We start from the raw sequence: 22,515 nt of genomic DNA on the forward strand, positions 1-22,515 counted from the left end.
AGAAATGGAGAGATGGGCAAGGCAGAGAGAGAGGAGAGAAAGATAGAAACCTGCAGACCTGCTTCACCATCTGTGGAGCGACTCCACTGTAGGTGGGGAGCCAGGGGCTCGAACCTAGATCCTTATGCCGGTCCGGTCCTTGCGCTTTGCGCCGCGTGCGCTCATCCCACTGCTCTATCACCCGACTCCCTGTACTCATTTTCTTAACCACTGTCGCCAATGCTCATCACAGATGTTCTACAAATACCTGCTTAATGAACAGATGAATGCACGAGCAACTAAGCAGTTAAGAGATGCTGAGAAGAGTCAAATACAACTCTGAGGTTCCATCACAAACTAATCTAGACCCACCAGCTATATAAGGAGCTAACAACTCCCCCGCCCTTCAATTATGTAATGGCAGCTTAAATTATTACTTCACAGACTCCAGGCTATACCAATATGAAGCTCTCACTCTCACCGTGTTAGCCTTTGACCTTCCTGCCTTGCTTTTCTTACCTGTTTGTTTTCTGCTTCCTTAACAGCCTGATTCACATAATTTAAGATCTGGCGGCAGTGGTCTGCAGCTTTCTTCACTTTCTCCCTTTCAGTCGGCCATTCTAAACATGGGGAAGACATCCACATGTGAAACGGAGGAAAACAGGAAAGCAATGTGTCTACGTGTCTATGCACTGTCGCCTCCTCACAGCAGTTAAAAGAACACTATTACCTTGAATGTTTTTGTGCCACACCAGTACCAATGGCAGGATCTCAATGAGGGGGTCTGTGAATGGGTAAGATCTCTTATGCCAGTGTATATAGTGTATAAGAATATAAATACTAATGTTTAGGCTGGTGAAATACCAGGTTGTCCGAAAAGCCGGGACACATTTTTTTATAGAAAAACAGGTCATGAGGGCTGGGCAGAGGAGATAATGGTTCTGCAAAAAGACTCTCATGCCAGATGTTCTGAAGTCTCAGGTTCAATCCCCAGCACCAGCACAAGGCTGAGCATGAGGGCTCATGAGCACCATGAGGGCTGAGCAGTGCAGCAGTAAAAATAATAAAGTAAAAATATAAAAACAAGTGATGAACTAGACTTGGCCCCTGGCCCACAGTTTGCTAAGCCGCCCTGTGTGCCAGAGGTATTAATGAATTATATGAAATCAAATAGCGTCAAGACAACTAGAAGGAAACTTTCTAGAATTTTCTGTCATACTATCTGGAAATTTAACTTTCAGACAGCAAGAGGCTATTGAAAGATTATCTGACAGGCACAGGTTTCTATTTTAGTGAAAATGCTGTACCTGTGTATTTGGCAATATTATCCAATAAGAGAGGATATTTTGTTAGTCTCTGCATTTGGGTGGGAATGATATCTTTCAGCTGCAGGCGGCGACACAGTGGATTGCTCTCAGCATCCTAAAATGAAAATGAAATGCATGAACTTGGACGTCCTATAAGGACTATAACAATGTAACATACAACATACATAGAGAAGTATCTACAGTATCACAGTGCTGGTCATTGCATGAAGACACACAACAGCCACACAGCACTTCCTTCATGCCTTTAGGCAGGATGGAGGAGGGGAGGCGTATCATTAAACTAGTGGTTTCTTCGTTATCAGAATAAGCAAAGGATGAGAACACCATAATCAACTCTAAGAATTTCATTCCTATGGTAATAGTTTTCATCTTTACAGATTCAGAAGATCTAGTTATATTTTATTTTTATTATTATTATCTTTATTTATTGAATAGAGATAGCCAGAAATTGGGGGGGGGGTTAGAGAGAAAGAAAGGGGAGTTGGGCGGTAGCGCAGTGGGTTAAGCGCATATGGCGTAAAGCACAAGGACCGGCGGAAGGATCCCGGTTCGAGCCCCTGGCTCCCCACCTGCAGGGGAGTCGCTTCACAGGCAGAGAAGCAGGTTGCAGGTGTCTATCTTTCTCTCACCCTTTGTCTTCCTCTCCTCTCTCCATTTCTCTCTGTCAACAACAATGACAACAATAATGACTACAACAATAAAATAATAAGGGCAACAAAAGGGAATAAATAAATATTTAAAAAAAAGAGAAAGAGACACCTGCAGCCCTGGCTTCACCACTCGCTAAGCTTTCCTCCTAAAGGTGGGGACCAGAGGCTTGAACCTGGGTCCTTGTGCATTGTGACATGTGCACTAAATCAGGCGCACCACTGCCTGGCCCCTAATTATATTTTCTTTTTTAAAAAAACGTATTTATTTATTCCCTTTTGTTGCCCTTGTTTTTTATTGTTGTAGGTATTATTGGTGTCATCGTTGCTGGATAGGACAGAGAGAAATGGAGAGAGGAGGGGAAGACAGAGAAGAAGAGAGAAAGATAGACACCTGTAGACCTGCTTCACCACCTGTGAGGCGACACCCCTGCAGGTGGAGAGCCGGGGGGCTGTAACCAAGATCCTTGCACGGGTCCTTGCACTTTGTGCCACATGCACTTTAACCTGCTGCACTACCGCCCAACTCCCTAATTATATGTTCTTAATATTTATTTATTCCCTTTTGTTGCCCTTGTTATTTTATTGTTGTAGTCATTATTGTTGGACGTCCTATAAGGACTATAACAATGTAACATACAACATACATAGAGAAGTATCTACAGTATCACAGTGCTGGTCATTGCATGAAGACATACAACAGTCACACAACAGCACTTCCTTTCTGTCCTAGCAAATAAATAATTTTTGTTAAAAAAAAATTGTGGTAGGAGAAAATGAGTAAATCAGAGAAGCCTAAAACAAAAACAAAAACAAGATAAAACAAAAAACCAAGGAGATGTCTTCCCAGTGGCCTGAAGAAAGCAAAAGGAACTACAAGACAAAGAGATAAGAACATTCTGTAGGTGCCTAAAAGCAGTCCAGAGCCAAGAGCAGCACAGAGACAAGGGTCTCAGTTATGTGTTTACAGGAAAATAAAGGCTGTTAACAATTACTGAGCTGAGAAGAGGCCACTAAGGCTCAGATGAGAACACAACTCCAGAGAGTCAGGCGGTCGCGCAGCGGGTTAAGTACAAAGCACAAGGACTGGTGTAATGGATCCCCGTTCTAGCCTCCAGCTTCTCACCTCAGGGGAGTCGCTTCACACAGGCGGTGAGGCAGGTCTGCAGGTGTCTATCTTTCTCTCTCCCTTTCTGTCTTCCTCTCCTCTCTCCATTTCTCTCTGTCCTATCTAACAACAACGACAACAACAATAATAGCTACAACAACATTAAAAAAAAAAAAAAAAACCAAGGGCAACAAAAGGGAAAATAAATTAATAATAAAAAGGAAAAAAAAAAGAAAACAGCAACTCCAATGGACACTGTGACTTCAGTCCGGTGGAAGAATAAAGAGAAGGCCTAGATACACTCTATCTGTACTACTAAATCACAAATCCATGCTATAATAACTCTGCATTGTTTTAAATTGCTATTATTTGTGATAATTATACAGCAACTGAAAAACCAATATGCTATTTTCTAATAAAACTTCACTTTCAAAAATCAGGTAAGAACCAGATATGCCTGTGGAGTGAAGTTACTGCTGGTGAACCACACACACATATATACCCCAGTCTGTATGACTGCTGTTAGCTACCCTTCTCCATGGGTTGGTTCTAAGCCCATTCTCTGTTGTGAAACTGTCACAGTATACATACTCTACGAATATTTTAAATTATCTCACAGGGTACATATAATCCGTATAAACAAAGTATCTCCATGGCAATGTGGATTTCTGTCAAATATTTTAATCATGACACATATTCTCTCTTTTTAAATATTTTATTTATTTATTTTCCTTTTGTTGCCCTTGTTTTTTATTGTCGTTGTAGTTATTATTGTTGTTATTGATGTCATCATTGTTGGATAGGACAGAGAGAAATGGAGAGAGGAGGGGAAGACAGGGAGGGGAGAGAAAGACAGACACCTGCAGACCTGCTTTACCGCCTGTGAAGCGACTCCCCTGCAGGTGGGGAGCCGGGGGCTCGAACCAGGATCCTTATACCGGTCCTTGCCCTTTGCGCCACCTGTGCTTAACCCACTGCGCTACCGCCTGACTCCCTTTTATTTATTTATTAATGAGAGGGACAGGAGGAGAAAGAGAGAAAGAACCAGACATCACTCTGGTACATGTGCTGCCGGGGATTGAACTTGGGACCTCATAGCTTGAGAGTCCAATGCTTTATCCACTGCGCCTCCTCACAGACCATATATTCTCCATTATACCATATTCCAACAGCATTTTATGCCCTCTTGTGGTTTAAGAGATAATATATTGTTTGTTAAATGTCATTATAGATATAATACTTGGAAAAAATAGTCTCAGAATCCCCCAGAGTTGATTTTACCATTGAACTTAATAATTACTTTTTTTTTTTTTCTGAACATGACTCACTCAACTCACTTGCACAAAAGTCTGGAATCGAGAATCCTTTTTCTGACGAGACTTGATCATTTCCAGGGCAAAAGGTTGGTTACTGCAAAAAGTAGCAGCAGCATGTTTCAACTTCTCCTCTCCTGGTCCACTGAACTGTGCCAGGAATGCAAAGAATACAATAGAGAATGGGATACTTAGCTTACACAAGGACAGTCAAAGTGAGTGACAGACACAACCCTCCTGACATTCGAACTGAGTACTCCCCAGTAAGGAGAAAGAGAAGGCAACTTAGCTATTTTATGTTTCTCCATTACTAAGGTCTGACCCTGACAGACCTTTATGACTTGCATTGCAATATTTCCCTGCTCACAGCCTGCCACATCTTTTCAGTCTACACCACTTCTAGATCTGATAGAAAGACTAGTATTTGGGGAGTATGAGACACACAAGTTTAAAGACAAGGATTAAAATTTCATTTTCTTAGAATGTGATGTCTTCACAAAGAATCACTCTCTTATAGCTCCAGGGATTTGAGCCCTCTTTCTTACTATGAAATCAGAGTAGGTTATAACTTTTCTGGATGGCAACAAAATTATATCACTGCTGCTTCTCCTGTGCAAAGAATAGGTTAAGTCATGCCTTAAATCTTTTCTTGGAGGAAACTCAGGAGCCTATGTAACTTACCTGCTAAAAATAATATTTTTTTATTTAGTTTCAATTTACAAACGTAGGTGTGTGTATGTCACAATTTTATTTTTTTCTGGAAGAACACCTAACAAGTGCTTCAGTCATAATATTCATATTTAACATTTATTTACTCATTTGTTAATATGAGGGATAGGGTAAGAGGGAGAGCAAGAACCACAGCTTTCTTCTGCCATACGTGATGACTGGGATTAAACTCTGATATAGTAGATATCCCTGAATACAGATAAATTATCTTAACCATCTTTACAAGAACTTCTATATGGGTTATATAAAAGCTTTTCAGGGGTGGGGGAGAAAGCATAATGGTTATGTAAAGAGACTTTCATTCCCAAAGCTCCAATGCCCCAGGTTCAATCCCCCACACCATTATAAGCCAGAGCTGATCCATGCTCTCGTAAAAATCAGTTAATTAAATTAAAACTAATTTTAAAGTTTTTCACAAAATCCTTCTATTTGACATAAAATTTCCAAGAGTTTGTGAAATGTTTATTAAAAAATTCATTTGTACTGCATCCATAGATAAATATAGCATGCTGTTTTCTTCAACTGTGTAAAACCACACAGTGCTATTTTAATGGGTTGCTCCATTTTGAATTCGTCCTCTATGCATAAATATGACACTTAGTATTAATACAAGATGGCACTGGCAGCATTTTCGGAATGCAAATGCTAACATATGTCTTAGGAAAAATATATTCTCAACTTCAAGTCACTTTACAGTAGTTTTATTTATTTTCATTATTCTTTTTTTTAATTGATTTACTAATGAGCAACAAGACCAAAGGATAAGAGGGGTACAATTCCACACAATCCCCACCAGCAACGTTCCGTATCCCACCCCTCCCATTGCAAGCTTTCCTACTCTTTCTCCCTCTGGAAGCACGGATCATTATTGGGTGCAGAAGGTGGAAGGTCTGGCTTCTGGAATTGCTTCTCTGCTGGACATGGGCATTGGCAGGTCATTTTACAGCAGTTTTGTAAGTACTTGTTTTAGTATTCTTGGACAGTACTTCTCTATAAATTAAACTTAACAGTTATTGACCAAGTTGGTTAACCCATTCTTTTTTCAGCTTTCTATGGTCATATTATATTGGTCACAAACAGATTTCCTTTTGCATAATCTAAAATACATTTTGGGGGCCAGGTGGTGGTGCACTGGGTTGAGCACACACATTACATTGCAGAAGGACTCAGGTTCAAGACCACACTCCCCACCTGCAGGAGGGATGCTTCACAAGTGGTGAAGCAGCTCTGTGGACGTCTATTTTTCTCCCTCCCTCTCAATCCTCTATCTCCCCTCCCTCTCTCAATTTCTCTCTGTTCTATCAAAGAAGGGAGGGGAAGAAAAAAAAGGAGAGAGGAGCAAAAAGGCCACTAGGATTGGTGGGTCGTAGTGCTGGCAACAAGCCCTAGCAATAACCCACATGGCAAATAAATAAATACATTTTGGGTTCTACCCTGCAAACAGTTCTGCACTTTATTTCACCCTGTGGTAGGTTTGTGTAGTTATTGTCATCTTACAATCTTGTAATCCACTATTAATCAAATAAATAGGAAAAATTAATGCACTGGGGAACCAAATAAATAAACAGAACTAAAATTTTTAAAAATGCCAGACTGGATCTAGGGAGAAAATACATTAGTAAGTTCAGTAAGTGCAAAATGAAGAGGGCTTATGATTCTGACCCTGTTCCAGAAGTCAAGTGGCTAAGAAGAGAACTACTGTTGGGTTAGGTTCCTGGCAGTATCTGCTATGAAAAGCTTAGGTTGAGTATTTTGTAACAGACACTAGTCAAGAGAATTCATACTCTGAACACCTTCTTTATAACTAGCCTTACAAAATGGGAAAGTTATTGACTCAACCATGAATCTTACCTATAAGTATCCAAAATGAAACAGCAGATTTCCTTACCCAGGTCAGCAAATCCTCTCCAATCTGATCTATAACAGAGGTTTCATTTCTCTTTCGAACAGCTTTCATTTGCTCATTCAATCCAACTAGAGAGAAAAGAACAAAGTATGTAATCATTCCATGCTGAGTTACTGGTGGGAGCAGGAAACAGCACTGTCAAAACCAGAATGCATAGTAGTAGCATTGCTGTTACTTTCCTTAAAGATAGATCTGAGTGCAATTCTGACACATTTAGACATGTGTGAGCTCTATCTAAAAAGCGGATGCCAAATCATAGAGAGGTATGGAAACTAACGCAGTACATACAGTGCAGGTGCATCAAATATACATTTAGATTCAAGATCTGTAACTATGCTCATCAAAACTTAAATGGTACAGGTGATTCTGATTCTATCCACTGTTCCTCTCAAAATGTCAATGTTCACAGGCAATAGATGTAATCAAGCCTGAAGCTGTTATCATGTACTGATGAAACCTAAGATTAGTCACAAAGAAAAGCCATCAATTTGATGTGCATATGTTTGCAGGTAATGATGGCAGTTTTGGTGACAGGAAGACTGAGAACTAAGAGTTACAGTGAAATGGTGACTTACAAAAAGAGGAACTGATACTATCTATATAAGCACGAGTCTGTGAGAGGAATGGATACGGTCTATATAAGCACAAGTCCAAGAGGGAAAGCCAACAAGATGAGTTACTGGCAAACAAATAAACAGGAAGTAGCTTGCTTACCTTCTCAAAGTCATGTTTCCGTGAGATTATGTATTTAGTGCACACTACTACGTATAAGATACGCTCTTAAACACAGCATAATTATGAGGTGTATGTTTTCAGAAGCATACTATAATGTCTAAGAAATAAAAGGAAACTTTCTAGTCTAAATTTGACTGCTTTTCATCTTAGACACTGACTTTAAACTGAGTCTCGCACTAACAACACTGTGTGTGTGTAAAAGGCAGGAGGTGGGGAGTGGAGTGGAGCTCAAAGATCCAACCATCTCTCTATGTGAGCAGCATGCTCACTAACAATCACACAGATTTAGGAATGCTATGTAGATTGATTCAAAAATACTACTGTTAAGGAAATGTTAGGGACAAAGACCAGAGTCAAATTCTTCTTACTGTGAAGTTGAAGAATATCTTCCAAGTTTGAGAAAATTCTCCGTAGCTCTGAAGGTGACAAAATCCCTTCTCTGGACACTCGCTGATAGAACACTTGGTCAAGAACCTTCAGTGTTCGAACGTGAGCTCTTTCAGTGTAGAACAATTCTAAACAGAAAAGGAAATGCCAAATTGATCTTAACTAAAATAATCCCAAGGATAGAGCATAGGCCCTAGTTGGCATTCATTAGCAGTAATTGTCTTCAGGAAGGATGCAACATCTCAAGTGACTTTCTTGATTCCATGACTGGTTCTACTACTGGTCCTAAAAGTTGAAGACTCACAAGTAAAAAATAAGAATTCTGTTTTTTTAACTTCAGTCTTAATTGTGCATCTCAAGTCACCCAGCAAGTGCAGCTATATAACATTACAAAGCTGTAAATAACATAAAGCCTTTAAACTGAAAGTACTCCAGAAATAAACAGTACTCTTGGTTGTTTAATTTATGTCTTAGTCTTCACTTCTGAGACAGGAAGGTTACTGATTCACATCACATCCCCAAAACAGCAGGGATCACACCACCCTTTTTATTGTATACACAGTAGGGCAAAACAGAAGCACTGTACTACACTATACTAGCTTCAAAGGGAGACCTGGATCTTACTTTTCACCCTATCAACTGTAAGATCTTAAGTAACTGAGCCAAGCACTCTGAACTTTAGCTACATCATTTATAATCTGGAAATAAAATTATTTTGCTTGAAAGTAAAAAGATGGAGCAAATGTAATGACTTTTTATGATGTTTCCATTTTTAAAAAATCTATAATGCTATGAATGGTATATCCTAGAGTCTAACCACCTTTTCATTTATTTATTATTGGATAGAGACAGAGAGAAAATGAGGGGGAGAAAGAGAGGGAGAGAGACAGAGAGACACCTGCAGCCCTGCTACGCCACTTGTGAAGCTTTCTCCCTGCAGGTGGGGACCAGGGATTTGAGCCTGGATCTTTGTGGGCTGTAATGTATGTGCTTAACCAGATGTAACACCGCCTGGGCCTCTCAACTTTTCTTTTTAAAATTCTAAAGGTACAAAATTTTTTACTTTTTGTGATGGAAAATTCAAAGGTCGTCTATCTAGCTTAATTTCAACTTTATTTAAAACAAAAGGTAGGCAACTACCTTTAAGTATACCACAAGACTCAGGGACTTTGCTTTACTTTAATAAAGCTCCACATAGGTTAACTACAACAAAAACTGATTCAACTCACCATTAATTACTTCCTGTCTTTTGATCTCACAAGGCTTTAGTCCCATTAACACTTCTCGACTAACAAGCTGTTGCCAGTTGGGTGGGTCCGTCTCTAAGTCATTTTCAAACTGTTCATCCTCGCTTTGACTTTCTCCAAAGGCTAAGCTGTCAAATCTAATGAAGAAAAAAAATAATGAATTCTATCTGAGGGTGTCAGGTGGGCATATGATGGGAAACAATCCAAGTATTTATATTAAAACACGCAGATTTTCAAAGTACTGCTTGGAAAAGAACCTGCACTATCAGCATCCCCTACAAATGGCTTATATGCATTAATAAACAGCTTTCTTTGCCCTAAAAAATAAGAACTGAAGGTTAAAAATACATATGACAGAGAAAGAGAGAGAGAGAGAGAGAGGCATACTACAAAAGCGAAGGGTAGGGGCAGAGGGTAGACAGCATAATGGTTATGCAAACGGATTCTCATGCCTGAAGCTCCAAAGTCTCAGGTTCAATCCCCTGTACCACCAGACCTGAACAGTGCCTTGGTAACACCACCACCAAAAAAAGACAGAAGTGAAGGGTAGTGTTCAAACCTGGTTCACACACAAGGCAAAGCAGCACACTATCAAAGTGAAGTATTTCTTGGGCCCAAAGTTATATTTCTTAAAAGATGCCTCTACTGAAAACAACTTCAGGATTACTTACTTTCGAAAGGGCTTTGGTGTTCCATGTTCAGCTACCCTAAAGTAACGGAGAATAATCAACATGAAGATAAAATGATAAACAAAAAATTATGCCAATTTTTTCTGTTCAAAACTAGGTTAAATCACATTAGCTGATAATTCTTCTGGGTAGTGATTATTAGGAAAAAAAAAGTTAGCTCCAATCTAATAGGCACTGTAAGTTCAGTTACTCTCCACTCGCAAAAAAAATATCAGGCAGCTAAAGCAACCACAACCCTTAAGCAAAGTCCACCCTATCATGTCACTATATCACTAGGTTACCTTTCCACTTCACTTTCCTCCTCCTGCACTTGATCTAATGGAGGAGCTGGGAAATCAAAGTAAGTATTGGATGTACGAGGTGCACCATCTAAGGAGTCTCCAGATGCTGGTGCCTCTCCAACTTGCTTTGATCCTACAGAGGGGGAAAAAAAAAAAACAAAAAAACCAGCAGTCAAGATGCTAAAGATAGTATTAATACTTAACACAAAACCAAACTAGTCTCCCAAAGAGCTTCAACCTAGAGACAATTCTTATTTAAATAACTGCAGACTGGACAAAAATCCAACATATAAAAATTTCAAATGCAGGATATAAACATTTAAGCAGGAAAAAAAAGATTTTAAAACATGACATATCAGCATGTGATGAGAAGCAGTTTCTTTTCCTATTATTTTTTTCATTTATTTATAAAAAGGAAACATTGACAGAACCATAGGATAAGAGGGGTACAACTCCACACAATTCCCACCACCAGGACTCCGTATCCCACATCCCACCCCCTCCCCCGGTAGCTTCCCTACTCTCTGTCCCTCTGGGAGCATGGACCCAGGGTCATTGTGGGGTGCACAAGGTGGGAGGTCTGGCTTCGTAACTGGAGAAGCCGTTTCTTATTTTACCCATTTTACCCTTGTCTCTTCCTAGTACAACCTTTGATAAGGTCTTAAGTATATTTATTGTGGTGATCCAACTCCAAAAAGCAATCTCATGCTTCCTTGTCTTGATTTACCATTTCTGGGTTAGTATGTATATCCTCCTCTGAGCACTTTCTCATGAGACTTCTAACTAAAACTACCTATTCTCCCAGCTTAGAGAAACCTATTCTTTCTTAAAAAGCCTCTTGCCTTTCTCACTAAACACTCATTCACAGTGATAACTTTACCCTTTACAATATCCTGCATTTCATCTACAGCTTAAACCTTTGTTATGTTGGTTATAGTCTACCTCCAGCATCTTGAGCTTCTCAGTTGGCTTCCCCTGGGTATTTAAAAGTAATCTCTAGCAGGCCCAGGAAGTGATCCAGTGGATAAAATGTCAGACTGCCAAGCATCAGATCCTAAGTTAAAGCCATAGCATTGCACGTGCTAGAGTGACTTTCTGGTTCTTTCATTAACTAATAAATCTTTTTTTAGGGGCTTGGAAGTAGCACACCTGGTTGAGTGCACATGTCACAGTGCTCAAGGACCTGGGTTGAAGACACCAGCCCCCACCTGCAGGAGGCTCTTTTCTATTTCCTCCTTTCTTCTTTCTCCATCTCTATCTAATAAATTAACAAATAATACCCTTTTTAATTTTTTAAAAGGCAAATTTCTAATATCTCAGAGTTTTAACATCTTTAGATGAGCCAGCCCAATCTGTTTCCAACTACTGGTCATATATGTCAACACTCCGTTTCTTTCCTGCCCCTTTATTGAACTGAGCACAATTTAATGCTTTTACATATCGGACAATCTCCCCATAAGGCTAAGCTGGATGGGATGAAGATGTACATGTAATTATTATATAGAAACAACTGGTCCAAAGCCAATGCGGGACAGAGCATACACACACACACACACACACACACACACACACACACACACACACACACACACACACACACAAATTCTGAATGGATGAGAACTCAAAATTATCATTCAACACATATTTGTCATTGGTTAGAGAATATTAAAATGCTGAATCTAAAGTATGCATGGACTTGTGGTCCAGGAGGTGGCACAGTGGCTAAGGCACTAGATTCTTAAGCATGAGGTCCTGAGTTCAATCCCCGATAGCACATGTACCAGAGTGATGTCTGGTTCTTTCTCTCTCTCTCCTATCTTTCTCATTAACAAATAAAATCTTTATAAAATAAATAAATAAAGTAAGTAAGCAGGGACTCAATTTCCATGAGCATAACTTGCCACTATTTCTCAGCGTGCTCTAACTCCTTGATACTTAAAGGTGAACTACACCACCAACTCACCTGTATCATTCTCTTTCCCTCCTTCCTGGGAGAGAGTAGCCCCTGAAGCCAAGGAGGACATGGAATTGGCTGGCAGGTATCCAATGTCTGCTCCTTCACTTGCTGGTCCACCCTGGCGGAACTTAGCAGAGTCCTGGGGCTCTGGACTCACAGATAATGGTGTGGATAAGTGCTTAGGGTAGCGCTGCTTCTGCTGTAGCTCCATGGCTCTGCCAACTGAACAGAAGGCAACGGTTAATATTCTGTGTAGAAGAAAAGCTTTAACAAAGATGATACGCAGGGTCTGGAAATGCCTGGGGACTAAAGAAGTATAAAGTAAATAAAAAGAAAAAAAAGAAAAGCATAAGGTGATTTATTACATGCAGTGAGGAATGAAGAGATAGACATACCTAGGAAAGGAAGAAGAAACACTGAAGAGGAAGAAAGGAGAAATGGAAGAAGATGAGGGAGAGAAAAGGAAGGAGAGAGCTACGAGAGGAGGAGATGAGAGCAATGCTGGATGGGGAGGAAGACATTGGGAGCGACAGAATTAGACACGTGTGGAGATGCATTTATTCACTTGTAAAAGGAAAGAGGAGCCGGTTTCATTCTGTGAGTTCTCTACTAGCTTGGGCCTGCTACTCCCCAATATTCACAACTTCAGCATCACAGAAGTCCCAGAGACCATGCAGATAACCACGCTCCTGATCACTACCCCTGTTCAACCAGCAACAGAGGCTAAAGGCTCTCAGGTCATCTTCCCCATAACACTGCATGTTGTCACCCACCCCACATTCCTAATCCTAAAGTTCTTCTTTGTCCCTTGGAAGTCGCAGTCAGCATTTATACAATAAATGTTCCATCTCCTCAACCACCTCTCTAAATTGTTCCTGCATCTTCTCAGTGTTTCTCAACAAGGAGCATGACTGGCATTTGGCTTCTCTACTGTATGGCACATTTGATGTCACAGCCACAATACTACCTCGCTCAAACCATGCCAATATCTTCTTTCCTTTTATTGCCTCCAGGGTTACTGCTGGGGCTTGGTGCCTGCACTATGAATTCACTGCTCCTGTGGCCACTTTTCCATTTTTTGGATAGGACAGAGAGAAACTGAGATTAGGGGGAGAGGGGATACAGAGGGAGAGACACCTGCAGACCTGCTTCGCCGCTTGTGAAGTGATCCTCTTGCAGGTGGGAAGCCAGGGAGCTTGAACTGGGATCCTTGCGTGGGTCCTTGTGCTTTGTACTATGTGCGCTCCACCTGGTGCACCACCGCCTGACCCCCACCATGCCAGTATTTTCTAATGCTGCACTTGCTGAGTGGAGGTACACATCATCTGACCCCGTTTCCATAGTGCCACCCTCCTTTTTCTCCTGCAGTCCTCTCTAGTCAGCCAGTTTCTCTCTATAAGGTCTGATGACAAGACAGTCAGGAATGAAAGCATCATGGAGTAGTGGAGTGAAGAAAGTGTGAGGTATGGAGAGAGTGAGTGACAGAAGTAAAAAAAGAAGCTCAATCAGGTATGAAAGAGAAATCAATATTCATTTTGCTTAACAAACTGAACTGAATACAAACAAAATCAGTACAGGTATATAAAGTATGCTACCAACAACAACTAGCAAACTGTAATGACATTAAAGATACTCCTGACAATTATGTAGACATATAGAGATACTTAATTCAGAAATAACAGAGAGTGGAAATAAGGTATACTGGAAGTTTAATGGAATCATTTCCAAAACCTTTCTCCTACAAGTTCTTTGAACTAAAAGGACCTCTGTCATCAGATTGACCTGGACTGGGGAGATGGCAGCACTTCAAACCTGAACATACTTGCACTGTTGTCATGACGGCTTGGTCTCCTTGGGGGACCCAGGATGCTTGGGAACCCTCTTCGCTTCCCTTTTTCTTCACCTTCCCTGTCTTTCTTCATACTTTGCTAGAGGCAAGGTACAATGCAAGAGGTAGTAAATAAATAGTTTTTTTCTACTTTCAAACACAAAAGCACAAATCTAATAACCAGGTAGAAGAAACTGGTTAAAGGTAAATGATAACACACAGAGAGCTTTATTAGAGGTTGGCACACAGGCCTTTTCAAACCCTTCAGACCTTACACTGAGAAAAACAGTGGTCTGACAAAGGAAGTTTTATGAAATATTTACTGTGAGTCTATTCTAAGTAATTCATTCATCCACTAACCAAACAGTAGTAATAAACTCATGCTGTGCAGAGGTACTAGACTAAAAGCTAGAGAGTCAATGGTGGAGGTTCTTGACCTCACAGAGCTTTACAATCTAACAATGATTAAACAAAACCATAAATAACTACAAAACTGTGATAGAGACTATAGATGAAAAGTATAGCCACACATAGTATGGCAGGGAAGGACATTCTATGTAAACTACTGTTTTCACATTGTCTATTAACTAGCTTGTATGCCTAGATTTTTCACTAACTTTGAGTTTCTTGAGAGCCTGTATTTTATTTCCACTAGCGTCTCTAGCACCAATTCACTGAGAAAGTAAATACTAAGGGGCCAGGCGGTGGCATACCTGGTTAAGCACTCACATTACAGTTTTGCAAGCACCTAGATTCAAGCCCCTGGCCCCCACCTGCAACGGGAACGTTTCACGATAGGTGAAGCAGGGCTGCAAGTGTCTCTCTGTCTCTCACTCCCTGTCTCCTCCTCCCCTCTCAACTTTTCTATGTCTCTATCCAATAAGAAATAAATAAAACTACTAAAGGAGGAAGAGGAGGAGGAGGAGGAGGAGGAGGAAGCAAGCAAATACTAAGAAGGGAAGCACTGCAACCAATCGTGGAGAAGCAGAGAGACCTGTGCTTCCCAGCTTACCTTGATTTTGGGGAGAAATCCAATCCGGCCCCGCTTGTGCTCCAAATTCCGTGGCTCTTTCACTTTGACTCCCAAATGCTTCATGTACATAAGAATGACATACTGCATTGTTGAACTGGAGGAGAAAGGGTTAAGTAAAATAAGGCTTCTAAGAAGAAGTGGAGAGTGTACAAAAATCCAATGACTTCTAAAACCAAAATGCTGGGATTCTTACAAGTAATTCCGCAAACAAACAAACAGAAACTGTTGCAAACAGAAAATTGTTCTACTCAACTCTAAACACATTAGTCAAGTAAAATACAGGCCACTAGAGGGAGACAGAGAACTTACTATAATCATTTTTTAAATTAAAAAAAGAGTTTAGGGCTGATCAGAGTTTTTTTGTTTTTGTTTTTGTTTGTTTCTTGAAATTCTAGTAACAAAAAGAAAAGTTATATTACCTCTTATCTTCTTCTACGGCCTGAGCAGCCATCCTAAAAGCAAAAATAATAAATTCTAAAAGATTTGCTACTAAGCTCAGATGCCTGAAACAAAAGAACAAGGCAAACACTTTGGATCCTACCTAGGATGAAATACACCCCTAACCTCTTCCTCCCCAACCCCATTTTTTTGTTTGTTGGTTTGGGTTATTTTTTTGCCAGCAAGATTACCACTGGCTACCTGCGTGACTCCACCATTTCCTATGCCTCTTGCTCCACCTCCCACTTTCAGCAAGATAAAGAGACAGAGAGAAAAGAGCGGCTGGGTGGTGGCTCACTGGATTAAGCACATACATTACGAAGCGCAAGGATCTGCAAAGGATCCCAATTCAAGGCCCCGGCTCCCCACCTGCAGGGAGGTCACTTCATAAGTGGTGAAGCAGGTGTGCAGGTGTCTTCTTCCCTCTCTATCTTTCCCTCCCCTCTCATTTTCTCTCTATCCTATGCAACAAAAACTGGGGAAGTGAGAATGGCCATAGAAGCAGTAGATAGTGCTGGCACTAAGTCCCAGCGATAACCCTGAAGGCAGAGAGAGAGAGAGAGAGAGAGAGAGGGAGGGAGAGGGAGAGGGAGAGAAGGAGAGATAATGTAGCACCAGAAGGCTAGAGGCTGGCACACAGATCTTTTCTTGGGAGTTTTGCCCTGCAAGCATTCCCATGTGGCGACCTGGGGCCAAACCTTGGGTCCTCATGCTGGCAAGCTGTGAGCTCTACCTACCAGGTGAGTCACCTGCTGGCCCCATTCTCCTGCACCCTCACACTAATCCCCAAAGTAGCTCCATGTTTTTCACACACTTCTTTCTCATCAACTGCCAATGATTCATAGTAAGACGTATCCCTAAAGCCTATGAAGTGAAACCAATGTAAGCTTTCTACTTGATTTGAATCGGTTATACGAAATTTTACTCATTTTACTGAAACCCAGAAAAAATATATGATGACTTTATCTAAAATACCATAAAAAATACAATTTCTCAATTGTTATGATTTCAGAGCCCAGCATGCACAATCTGGCAGCCTTGTAAATGTGTCCACATGTACTTTTCACATATCTACATCTTAGGAGAGAGAGTCTCTACTTAGACTTGTGTTACTCACAACACTTCTTCAATTTTGGCAACTATCTGCTCTGCACATGCCCGCTCCTTCTCCAAAGTTGCTCGGTCCTTGTCCCGCTCCACATCGAGCTTAGTCAGTTCACTTTCAGCCAAGGTCAGCCCCATACTACGCTTCTGCCTATAGGGAACAGAACAAACTTCCTGAGGTAGAAATCTCTCTCTGGAGACATTTCATCATAGTTTCCACAGCTATGAGTTTCTATCAATAGGCAGGTGTCACCCAGGATACCAGAGGAATAAAAATTCTAGAGGTGATCATTCAACAGAGCACATACCCTAATGGAACACACTCAGCACAGACACAGCATCCAATCCAAACCCTCAAAGTTGTGAGGAATGGAGATCCTATACTAATACCTGATGTCCAATGCCATTAGGAAGTAGGTGTATGTGTGTGTTTGTTATGTGGGGATTTTTTAGGGGTGGAACCAGGGTTTCAACCACTATGAGCTGACCTTTCCCAGACAGAGACAGAGATACAAAGACAAAGGGAGACAATGAAAGATGCCACAGCTCCAAAGCTTCCCCCAGTGTGATGGGGGCCGGCTCAGACTTGGGCCATTTACATAACAAAGTAGGCATGCGATCCTGGTGAACTATTTTGCTAGCCCCTTATTATAGTTTAATCATATTAATTAAGACCATATGCTTTGCAAAGAGCTTAACATATAACATACATTATTGGATAAAGACAGAGAAACAAGAAGAATGGGGTAGATAAAGAGGGTGAGAGACACCTGCAGCCCTGCTCCACCACTCATGAAACGTCCCTTCTGCAGGGGGGGACTGGGGGCTTGAGTCCAGGTCATTGTGCATTGTAACAACTACACTTTACCAGAATAGCATCTACTGGACCCCATGTATAACTTTTTCCTAATTAAAAAAAAAAGTAGTTCAAGGAAACCATTTTCCACCAACTACCACCAAGCTTACCGAAAATCCTCCAAATGTCTCTGAACTTCTGGGTGGACTCTTTCTTGCATAGTTTGGATATAATGGCGATGTAGGTCTTCTGGAATTAGTTCAGGTCTTCTTTTTTCTATTTAAGGAAAAATAAAGTAATCACTTTATCTAAAGTCATATTCTGTGTTACAACTGGCAACATCAATGCAACTTAGTACAAGTTTAACTGGAAGTAATACAGAGAGAAGTTCTTCACAGCATTTCATTAAAGAATTCAGACTTCACTTACATTTACAATTTTATTATATTATTTGTTGGCCACGAGGGCTATCAATTGTGGTTATGTGCCTGTAGGATCCACCACTCCCAGTAGACTACTACTACTTCTTTTCTTTTTTTTAATAGAGAATGAGATAGAGAGGAGAGAGGAGAGGTAGAAAGAGAAGAAAAGAAAGTCAAGCGAGAAGGAGAGATACCACAGAACTGTTCCACTGCTGTGAGACCTCGTGCTGCAGGTGCTTGTGCATAGAAAGGTGTGTGCTGAACCAGCCACCACACAACAGACAAGACCTTTAAAGCAAAATTTAACTATATACATAGACAGCTGAAATTCTCTAAGATACTGGTGCTTCAAACTTACCTAGATCGACTGATATTTCATCGGGAACAGAAACTTTCAGGTGCTAAAACAAGAAAATGCAAATAGGAAAGTGAAATAGTTTTAAGAATTTTTCAAGATGTATTTCATCTTACATGTATAAAATATAAAGCATATGCACATGCATTAAAAAGTATAAGCATATGTACAGAGACATACAGTGGACACATGTTCCTTCAAGCACATTCATATATCAGCACATTTGTACTCACACAGCTTTGGAATAGTCTATCATTTAAACTTGAAAAATAAGCTCCTTTTAAGAGTCATGCTGTAAGGAAACACCTCTTATACTCATACTCCACAATCAAAGAGATGAGGCTGTACCACTCAGAATAAAATGGATAGAAATGGAGTTGACTATACTATGTGAAGTATGTAAAATGGTGTGGTACAATAACTAGATGGTTTTGCTCTTAAGTGGAATTACTAAAGTAAATAAATTCGATAAAAGAAAGAAAAAAAGGAAGGAAGGAAGGAAGGAAGGACTAAACTATCTCTTGGACTTTCTTAGAAGTCTGTTGGTTATGGGGGAGGGGTGGCAGAGGTGGCACAAAATTAAACCCTTGGGGTAAGGGATAACTTATACACACCAGTTGTGGATCTGAAATCTTTTGATTTTATAAACCACTGTTAAATCACTAATAAAAATCTTTTTAAATCTATTATTTTACTAAAAAAATAAATGCTTCTATGACTTATTATTTTGTTTGCCTCCAGGGTTATTGCTGGGCTCAGTGCCTGCACCATGAATCCACCGCTCCTGGAGGCCATTTTTCCCCCTTTTTGTTGCCCTAGTTGTTGCAGCCTCGTTGCGGTTATTATTGCCATTGTTGACGTTGCTTTGTTGTTGGATAGGACAGAGAGAAATGGAGAGAGGAGGGGAAGACAGAGAGAGAGGGGAAAGAAAGACACCTGCAGACTTGCTTCATGCCTATGAAGTGACTCCCCTGCAGATAGAGAGCCGAGGGCTCAAACTGGGGTCCTTAACACTGGTCCTTGCGCTTTGTGCCACATGCGCTTAGCCCACTGCACTACTGCCCAACCACTTGACTAATTTTTTTTTTAAAGAATTTATTCATGAGAAAGATGGGAGGAGGGACCAGACATCACTCTGGTATATGTGCAGCCAGGGATTGAACTCAGGACCTCATGATTGAGAATCCAATGCTTTATCCACTGCTGCACCACCTCCCAGACCACTGTATATGACTTGTTTGTACATTTTGGCTTTGACTTTCTAAATCACTGGTCAATATAAATAGTTACATATCATCTGAATAAGTACAGGTAAACTTTAACCTATATGTATATCTTATCATTGCTATGTGTACATTATCTTGCCAATGTGAACAATACTTTAGGAAACAAAATACTGTTGATGTAAGAGAAAGGGAATATTTGTCAGAGTAATGTCTTGAGTGGCTCAGGAGGTGACACAGTAGATAAAGTGTTGGACTCATAAACATGAGGTCCAGAGTCTGATTCCCCCACCATCACACTTCTCAGAGGGATCCTACGGTTCTTTCTTTCGTCCTTCTCCCTCTCTCATCAATAAATCAGTGAAAGGGCTGGGTAGTGGTGTACCTGTGAGCACATGTTACAATGTATAAGGATCTAGGCTGAAGTCCCTGGTCTCGACCTGCAGGGGGAAAGCTGTGGGAGTGGTAAAGCAGTGTTGTGGGTATCTCTGTCTTTCTCTCTCTACCTCTCCCTCCCCTCTCAATTTCTGTCTCTATCCAATAATAAATAATAACACATTTTAAAATAATAATAAAGTAAATCAGTGAAGTATTTTTTATAAATCATATTGGTTTTTGATCAAAGATTTTTCTTTTTCTAATATTTTATTTATTATTTATTATTTATTGGGTAGAGACAGAGTCAAATAGAGAGGGAAGGCAGAGAGAGAGGCAGAGAGGGAAAGAGAAAGCGAGTCATACTAAAGCACTGCTTCACTACTTAAGAAGCCTTCCACATGCAGGTGGGGATCAGGGGCTTGAACCTGGGTCCTTGCACATTTTAACAAGTATCCCCGCCTGCCCCTCTCCTCTTTTAAGAAAATACTATCTGAAGTAGATCTAGAGCATATAATCTGGGTAAGTAGTGGGAAAGTCGACTTTAATAAAAGCAAGGCCTATTATTCCTCTTTATCATCAGGAGAAGGTGGAGTGCAGGGGAATGAAAGATACAACAAGTAAAAGTTCTCTACTGTGTACTTTAACTTTCTCAACACAACAGCAAGGATATTAGCTAGGAAAAAGGCAGACAAGGAAGTGAAGCCATTTTTGGAGAGAGAAGGTATTGTACAATCATCCAAGAGAACTGCCGAGTGAAAGAACTACAGACACATGCTATATCTGTCCTGGAAGCACTTAGGGCTGTTACTTATCAAATGGCCAGATGAACAATACAATTTCCTACTTCAAACGTCCAGTTAAGATTTCTATTAGTAAAATGAAACACTATTGCAACTTATTGTCATTCATGTGAGATCTTTTACACTGTGTAAATTTGTGCTTTCAAACATGTAAAGTGGCCAGCTTCTTAGATGTCAAATCCTCACTTAATATCATCAATAGGTTCTTAGAAACTTCAAGTCAGAAGACACATAATGACCCCAAGTCTTCAAATAACATTATTTTTTTAAACACAGACTGACCTTTTCTTATCAATATTATAATGAAACGATGCTAAACAAAGTGACATTCATTACTCAAGGACCTGCTATTGCATGTGCGCACAGTGACACATAGGTATAAACACATACATATTCCTACACACGTCCCTTAAAAACTGTTCTGGAATGGCATACATCAGAAAGGACAGCAGCAACAAATGCTGGAGAGGCTGTGGGGACAGAGGAACCCTTCTGCACTGCTGGTGGGAATGTAAATTGGTCCAGCCTCTGTGGAGAGCAGTCTGGAGAACTCTCACAAGGCTAGACATGGACCTTCCTTCTTCTCCTGGGGTTATACCCCAAGGACTCCATAATGCCCAATCAAAACGATGTGTGTACTCCTATGTTCATAGCAGCACAATTCATAATAGCTAAAACCTGGAAGGAACCCAGGTGCCCAACAGCAGATGAGTGGCTGAGAAAGCTGTGGTACATATACACAATGTAATACTTTGCAGCTATTAAGAACAATGAACCCACCTTATCTAACCCATCTTTGATGGAGCTAGAAGGAATTATGTTAAGTCAGAAAGATAAAGATGAGTATGGGATGATCCCACTCATTAACAGCAGTTGAGAAAGAAGAACAGAAAGGAAAACTAAAAGCAGGATCTGATTAAATCGAGAGCAGGGCACCAAAGTAAAAACCCTGTGGTGTAGGGAGGGTAGACATTCAGCTTCCCAGGGTGGTGGGGGGGGGGGGGAAATGGGACAGTCTTTTGGTGGTGGGAATGGTGTTTATGTACACTCCTATTAAAGTGTAGTCATATAAACCACTATTTAATTAATATGAGAGGGGAAAAATTGATCCTATGTCTCGAACTTTTTAAAACACAAACTGAGTCTTTTGAATACACAGGCTGAGTCTTTGATATGTCAACTCTCTCAAAAGCCTAGACCAGGGAGAACAGAAGCAACCGGTGACACAGCTATATACAAGATGCTGGGTATTATACAGCAACCCCTAACAAAGGGACCTTTCAAATTGGTAACCCAATTACCAAATAATGTGATGATAACAATAACTATCCATTGTCTTCTTGAACCATAAGACAGCAGGAACCTTACATTTCCACTACAGAGCCTATATTCCCCCCAGTCCTGGAACCTTAGGGTGGGGGGCCCACTTTCCTGTATGCTTCTCTCAATTCATACTAAATAATATTGCATCCGCGGACCAAAACCTAATCAATGTAACAAGTGCCACCCCAACATGCTTCACTTCAGACTGTGTCCAGAGACCTCAGGTGTGGAATGACAACCCTTCAGCTTCATCACTCACTCGGGTGAGCCCTTTCCTTTCATAGTATTCTCTAATTCCATTCTAAGTGGTCCACTCCCCAATAAAGTCCCCAAACCTAGATATAGTCCAGGTCCCCTGAGACAGAGTATATGTTCACACATGCCCATAAACCAGGGGAAAATATATACCTGAAATCAGAAGTATACAAGAGTCTGCAGGGAGTACCCACCCCCCCAACACTTCATCCGCACTATTCCAGCCTTTAGGTCCAAAACTGTTCAACAATTTG

At 40.6% G+C, this 22,515-nt stretch overlaps 1 protein-coding gene across 1 annotated transcript in view; it reads right to left on the bottom strand.

The window, feature by feature from the left end:
* The window catches only part of ARHGEF12 (Rho guanine nucleotide exchange factor 12), a 151,763-nt gene that overhangs the window by 20,809 nt on the left and 108,439 nt on the right, over positions 1–22,515 (bottom strand). The window contains exons 17-31 of the mRNA XM_060179899.1: positions 18,286–18,328; positions 17,676–17,781; positions 16,723–16,860; positions 15,587–15,619; positions 15,147–15,261; positions 14,129–14,234; positions 12,313–12,528; positions 10,350–10,482; positions 10,051–10,086; positions 9,362–9,516; positions 8,114–8,260; positions 6,993–7,078; positions 4,400–4,525; positions 1,287–1,401; positions 499–599 (exon numbers count right to left, since the gene is read on the bottom strand). Coding sequence (XP_060035882.1) covers positions 499–599; positions 1,287–1,401; positions 4,400–4,525; positions 6,993–7,078; positions 8,114–8,260; positions 9,362–9,516; positions 10,051–10,086; positions 10,350–10,482; positions 12,313–12,528; positions 14,129–14,234; positions 15,147–15,261; positions 15,587–15,619; positions 16,723–16,860; positions 17,676–17,781; positions 18,286–18,328 — 1,656 coding nt within the window. The remainder of the gene's footprint in view (positions 1–498; positions 600–1,286; positions 1,402–4,399; positions 4,526–6,992; positions 7,079–8,113; positions 8,261–9,361; positions 9,517–10,050; positions 10,087–10,349; positions 10,483–12,312; positions 12,529–14,128; positions 14,235–15,146; positions 15,262–15,586; positions 15,620–16,722; positions 16,861–17,675; positions 17,782–18,285; positions 18,329–22,515) is intronic.

Source organism: Erinaceus europaeus, chromosome 20 (genome assembly GCF_950295315.1).
Source record: "Erinaceus europaeus chromosome 20, mEriEur2.1, whole genome shotgun sequence".
In the NCBI taxonomy this organism is placed as follows: domain Eukaryota; kingdom Metazoa; phylum Chordata; class Mammalia; order Eulipotyphla; family Erinaceidae; genus Erinaceus; species Erinaceus europaeus.